Genomic DNA, 6174 nt, shown 5'->3' on the forward strand with positions numbered 1-6174 from the left:
TGCACATTTCGACAATACATGTCTCTTCAGTGATGCTCGTGGACAAAATATTTGAAATCATTGACAGTACCGCTGTTTTCTGCAGTAAAAGAAGGTTGGAAAATACCAGATGGACCGTCAAACTCATAGATCGAAATTAAACTGTCAGCGCCATGACCCAAAAATAAAAAGACAGCGCAGACACAATAGAACACAAAACACAACATAGTAAATGTATCTGCTTACATGTCTATAACCGTTTAAATAAGATCATATAATTAAACAAATCTCTCCTTCAAACTTTGCATTCACATACTCCCCTAACCTACGACTCTGGAAGATACAAACTAACTCACCTTTGTTGATAGATATAGGAAGATGTGGTGTGAGTGCCAATGAGACAACTCTCCATCCAAATAACAATTTAAAAATTAAACCATTATAGGTTAAAGTATGGCCTTCAACACGGAGCCTTGGCTCACACCGAACAACAAGCTATAAAGGGCCCCAAAATTACTAGTGTAAAACCATTCAAACGGGAAAACCAACGGTCTAATCTGTAATATCTGTCTAAATATTCATTTTGGTATTTAACCATATTAACCTTTTTGGTTATTAGCTATACTTGTGTAACCGGATGTTGTTAGCTTGTCTGATGTGAACAATAAATGTGATACTTTATTGGCTTTATTAATTTGGTTAAATCCAGTAGTTTGATGACCATCAACAACCAATACATTACAATTTGGCGACGAGGATAATCGAGGATAACAGAAGATGGCAGAAGCACGTCCAATATTGTCTGATGTTGGTTTAATTCCATTTTTTGACGTTGGCAATGACATTAATTCGTTGGGACAAAGATGGACACGCTGGCTTCGATCTTTTAATTTGTATGCAACAGGTAAAGGAGTTGTAGAGGCACAACAGAAAAAAGCATTATTGTTACACAGTGCGGGAATGGAAGTACAAGATGTGTATTATACCCTGGTGGAACGAGACCCGGGTGAACATGAAACAGTGTACGAAGTTACTGTAGAAATTTTGAACAATCACTTTACACCGCAAGTAAATAACTCTTTTCACAGGAACCAATTCCGGGCAATGGAACAAAAACCCCAAGAAACAATTGAACAATATATAACCAGGTTACGACAAAAGGTAATTTATTGCAATTTTGGTAATGTAGACGAAGCTATTTGCGACCAAGTAATAGACAAATGTAGTTCAAAGAGATTGAGAAGAAAATTATTAGAAAGGCACAATGTTACCTTACATCAATTGAGTGAAACGGCACAGGCAATGGAAGCTGCAGAGAAACAGGCAACTTCGATAGAACAACCAATTGAATCTGTCAACAAAGTTTCAACTTATGCAAGTAAGAAACAAAATCAAAATAAATCAGAGTTTAAACAAATATCATGCTACGCATGTGGGTTTTCTGGACATTACAAAACAGACCCAAAATGCCCAGCAAAAGGGAAGAAATGCAGATTATGCCAAAATGAAGGACATTTTGAAAAATGTTGCAAGTCGAAGAAAAAAAATTCAAAGAATCACTATTCAAGAAAAACAAATGTGCGACATGTTGAGTCTGCAGATGATACATGCAGTGAACCAGATTACGATAACGAAGATGATGATTATGCATTTACAGTACATGGGAATCAAGGCAAAGTCAGCAAATTTACAGTTAATGTTGGAGGTATAGATGTTCCTGTGGTGATTGATTCTGGTGCAACTGTAAACATTATAGATAGGACACTTTGGGAACACTTAAAGAAGAATAAGATTAAGTGTGAGTCTAAGACATCGTCTAAGAATTTGTACGCTTATGGTAGTAATAAGCCACTTACTATAGCAGGCAGTTTTAATACAAATGTTTGTGTGAACGACCGCTGTGTTTCAGCTGATTTTTTCGTGATTGAGGAAGACGGCCAGGCATTACTTGGACATAAGACGTCAATAGAACTTGGTGTATTGAAAATAGAGACAAATGTTAACACAGTGACTGATAATGTGGTGAAAACTAACTATACAAGTAAATTTCCAAAGGTATTTTCAGGTGTGGGAAAATTAGTAGACTTTCAATTGAAAATTCCTATAGACAAAAGCATTCAACCTGTAATTCAGCCATTACGTCGTATACCGTATCATTTGCGAGGAAAGTTAGAAGAAAAACTGAATGAACTTGTAGAACAGGACATTATTGAAGCTGTTAATGGGCCAAGTCAGTGGACATCGCCAATTGTGGTTGTACCAAAGAAAAATGGTGATATACGCATATGTGTTGACATGAGGCGCGCAAATTTAGCAGTCATGCGTGAAAGATATCCAATTCCAACTGTAGATGAGGTAATTCAAGATTTGAATCAAAGTAAAGTCTTCTCAAAGTTAGATATTAAACTTGCGTACCATCAAATTGAACTGACACCAGAGTCCAGACAGATAACTTGCTTCATGACACATAAAGGAATATTCCGATATAAAAGGCTCATGTTTGGAATAAACTGCGCCCCAGAGATGTATAACAAAGTAATGAGTCAGGTATTTCAAGGACTTGAAGGAGTAAGAAACATTTTTGATGATGTTGTTGTGTATGGCTCTACTTCTAATGAGCATAATGAGAGACTCGATGCTGTTCTTCAAAGATTAGAGGAAAGAGGACTGACACTTAATATTGACAAGTGTAAATTCAACATGGCAAACATTGAGTTTATGGGTCACATGTTATCAGAACATGGGATTGGTGTGTCTCAGTCTAAAGTTGAAGCAATTGTAAATGCTAGAAGGCCAGAATCAGTTTCTGAGATCAGGAGTTTTCTAGGGTTAGTTAATTTTGTTGGTCGTTTCATACCAAATCTAGCAACTGTAGCAGAACCACTACACCGCTTGCTCCACAAAGAGACAAAATTTCAATGGGGACCAGAACAAAATGATTCTTTCGAAAAATTGAAAAAAGGTCTGGTGGATGCGTCTAATTTAAGCTATTTCAGCTTAAAAGCGAAAACTCAAGTAATTGTAGATGCCAGCCCTGTCGGCTTAGGTGCTGTTCTAGTACAGAAACAGAATGACGAGTACAAAGTCATATGCTATGCAAGCAGAAGTCTCACAACTATCGAAAGGAAGTATTCACAAACTGAAAAAGAGGCGTTGGGGTTAGTATGGGCCTGTGAAAGGTTCCACATGTATTTACTGGGTCATGATTTTGAGTTGCTAACAGATCATCGTCCATTGGAATTTATATTCTCGCCTAAGTCTAAACCATGTGCTCGAGTTGAAAGGTGGATGCTTAGAATGCAACCTTTTAAATATGTTGTGAAATATATTCCAGGATCACAGAATATTGCAGATTCTCTATCCCGGTTATTAGTGGTACCGAAAAATGAATCAAAACAAGGAGAAATAAATCAAGCTGAGGAGTATATACGTTTTGTTGCATCTGAATCTACACCAAACGCTGTAAAGATTGAAGATGTGGATAAAATGTCACTTAATGACAAAGAATTACAAAATATTAGAAATTGTTTGTTAAATGGAAGATGGCAAGATTTGCTAAACAAACAGTATTTAACCGTGAAACAGGAACTTAGTTCTATAGGTCATATTGTTCTTCGTGGAACAAGACTTATTATACCGACTGAATTGAGGAATCAGATACTGAAGTTAGGACATGAGGGACATCCTGGAATTGTTTTAATGAAACAAAGATTAAGATCAAAAGTTTGGTGGCCAAACATGGACAAGAGTATTGAAGAGTATTGTAAGTCTTGTTATGGGTGCCAGCTTGTCGCAAACCCAGAGAAACCAGAACCGATGATACGAACGTCACTTCCGTCTAAACCGTGGGAACAGATATCAGCAGATTTTTTAGGACCGTTACCGTCTGGAGAATATCTATTTACCGTTGTTGACTACTATTCAAGATGGTTGGAAGTGACAATTATGAGTAAAAGTACAAGCGCAGACCGTGTAATTGATGCTCTGGACAAAATGTTTACTATACATGGTTTACCTATTTCAATCGCAACTGACAATGGACCTCAATTTATTAGTGACACTTTTAAAACATACTTGGATCAAAATGGTATAGTGCATAGAAGAATTACACCCTTATGGCCAGCTGCCAACGGGGAAATAGAGCGTCAGAACCGTTCATTGCTAAAGCGCATGCGTATTGCAAATGCTGAGAAAAAGAACTTGAGTACTGAAATACAAACGTATTTGAAGATGTACAGGTCAACACCTCATTGTACTACAGGTGTAAGCCCAGCTGAATTGTTATTTAATAGAACGCTTCGCACAAAACTACCTGATATTCAGATCCGTTCACATGACGACACTGAAGTGCGTGACCGAGATAGTCAAAGGAAGGAGAAAGGAAAACTATATGCGGACACAAGAAGGAATGCGACAACAAATGATTTGAAAGCAGGAGATTCTGTTTTAGTGAAACAAAATAGAGGAAATAAATTGTCTACAACCTTCAATCCGAAACCATTCACACTGCTGGAAAAGCATGGAAATAGTGTCGTTGTTCAAAATGATGATGGTGATACATATAAGAGAAATGTCACACATATCAAAAGATTCATTGAAAGGAAATCTAGTGAAAATCAAAATGTCAATAGTGAAAATGTCAATAGTGAAAATCAAAATGTCAATAGTGAAAATCAAAATGTCAGTAGTGAAAATCAAAATGTCAATAGTGAAAATCAAAATGTCTATAGTGAAAATCAAAATGTCTATAGTGAAGTTCAAAATCAAAATATATCTAGTGAAAATCAAAATGTGTTAAAAGGAAATCAGAATGGTGGAATTAATGATAAAGCTCAGTCTAACAAATTGATGAAATCCGTCCCAAGTCTAGAGCCGTCCAAACCGACTAGACCAACTCGTGACCGGAAACTACCATCCAAATACAAAGATTTTGTTTTAAGCAATTGAGACAATTGTCTACTTGAGTTTATAGACAGTTAATTTAGATGACAATTTTTTATTGTTTTTTGTTAAATCAAATTCTAGTCAAGAATTTAGTATTATGAACTTTAAAGTATTTTCATACATTTACAGTATTTTACTTGATACTCAGGTTAATCATGTTAATTTTGATTTTTTTTTAAAAGACAATTTTCAGTAAAAATTTTGCTGGTTAAGTTTTGAAAGATTACTTAAAAGCTGAAGAGAATTTAGAAATTCAAAAAAGGGAATAAAGATTTTTTTTTTAGTAAAAGGGGAGAAATGTAATATCTGTCTAAATATTCATTTTGGTATTTAACCATATTAACCTTTTTGGTTATTAGCTATACTTGTGTAACCGGATGTTGTTAGCTTGTCTGATGTGAACAATAAATGTGATACTTTATTGGCTTTATTAATTTGGTTAAATCCAGTAGTTTGATGACCATCAACAACCAATACATTACATAATCTATATAAACAAAACGAGAAACGAGAAACACGTATATATTACATAAACAAACGACAACTACTGTGCATCAGATTCCTGACTTAGGACAGGTGCAAACTCACTTTTGTTGATATTCATTTAGCGGGAATTTATAATAATATGTCTATGTCGCAATTTTGTTTTACTATAAATTATACAGCGTAACACGTTATTTTACCTCATCATCTCGACTACACGATTTGTACCACATTCTTAAATTTTAGGGACGCCATCACGAATTGGTTGACCGTTTCGAAATAACCGTTTCACAGATAATATCAGATATGATCCGTATGTCGTAACTAAAATCCCCTTCTTTGTACTGTTACACCATTGTCCCAGGTAATGAGGAGGTTGTGGATCCCGCTAACATGTTTAAACCTGCCACATTCTGTATGTAGGTGCTTGTTCCAGGTCAGGAGCCTGTAATTCAGTGGTTGTCGTTTACTGATGTATTACATATTTGTATTTCCTTATGTGTTTTGTACAGAATTTGAAATTATTTATTTGTTTTTCTAGTTTGAATTCTTTAACATTTGAAATTTCGGGGCCTTTTATAGCTGACTATATGGTATTGACTTTGTTCATTGTTGAAGACCGTACGGTTACCTATAGTTATTAATTTCGATGTCATCTGGTCTTGTGGAGTATGGTCTCATTGGCCATCAACCATTTTTTTTAGTATAATATCTACTTCCATTTTGTCTTTCCAATTCTGTAATTTACTTTTGATGTATAAATCAATT

At 35.4% G+C, this 6174-nt stretch overlaps 1 protein-coding gene across 1 annotated transcript; it reads left to right on the forward strand.

The window, feature by feature from the left end:
- Positions 1-756: 756 nt before the first annotated feature.
- On the forward strand, positions 757-5076 carry LOC134695317 (uncharacterized protein K02A2.6-like). The gene is made up of 3 exons (XM_063556541.1): positions 757-1357; positions 1580-4645; positions 5072-5076. Exons 1-3 carry the CDS (start codon positions 757-759, stop codon positions 5074-5076), a joined length of 3672 nt encoding a protein of 1223 aa, XP_063412611.1.
- The last annotated feature ends 1098 nt before the right edge of the window (positions 5077-6174 follow it).

This window comes from Mytilus trossulus, chromosome 13 (assembly GCF_036588685.1).
Source record: "Mytilus trossulus isolate FHL-02 chromosome 13, PNRI_Mtr1.1.1.hap1, whole genome shotgun sequence".
In the NCBI taxonomy this organism is placed as follows: Eukaryota; Metazoa; Mollusca; class Bivalvia; order Mytilida; family Mytilidae; genus Mytilus; species Mytilus trossulus.

Coding starts and splice junctions, on each gene's coding strand:
- LOC134695317 (XM_063556541.1), top strand. CDS start 757: ATGGCAGAAGCACGTCCAATATTGTCTGATGTTGGTTTAATTCCATTT. Junction 1,358..1,579: donor CAAAGTTTCAACTTATGCAA/GTAAGAAACAAA, acceptor TTGAGTCTGCAG/ATGATACATGCAGTGAACCA.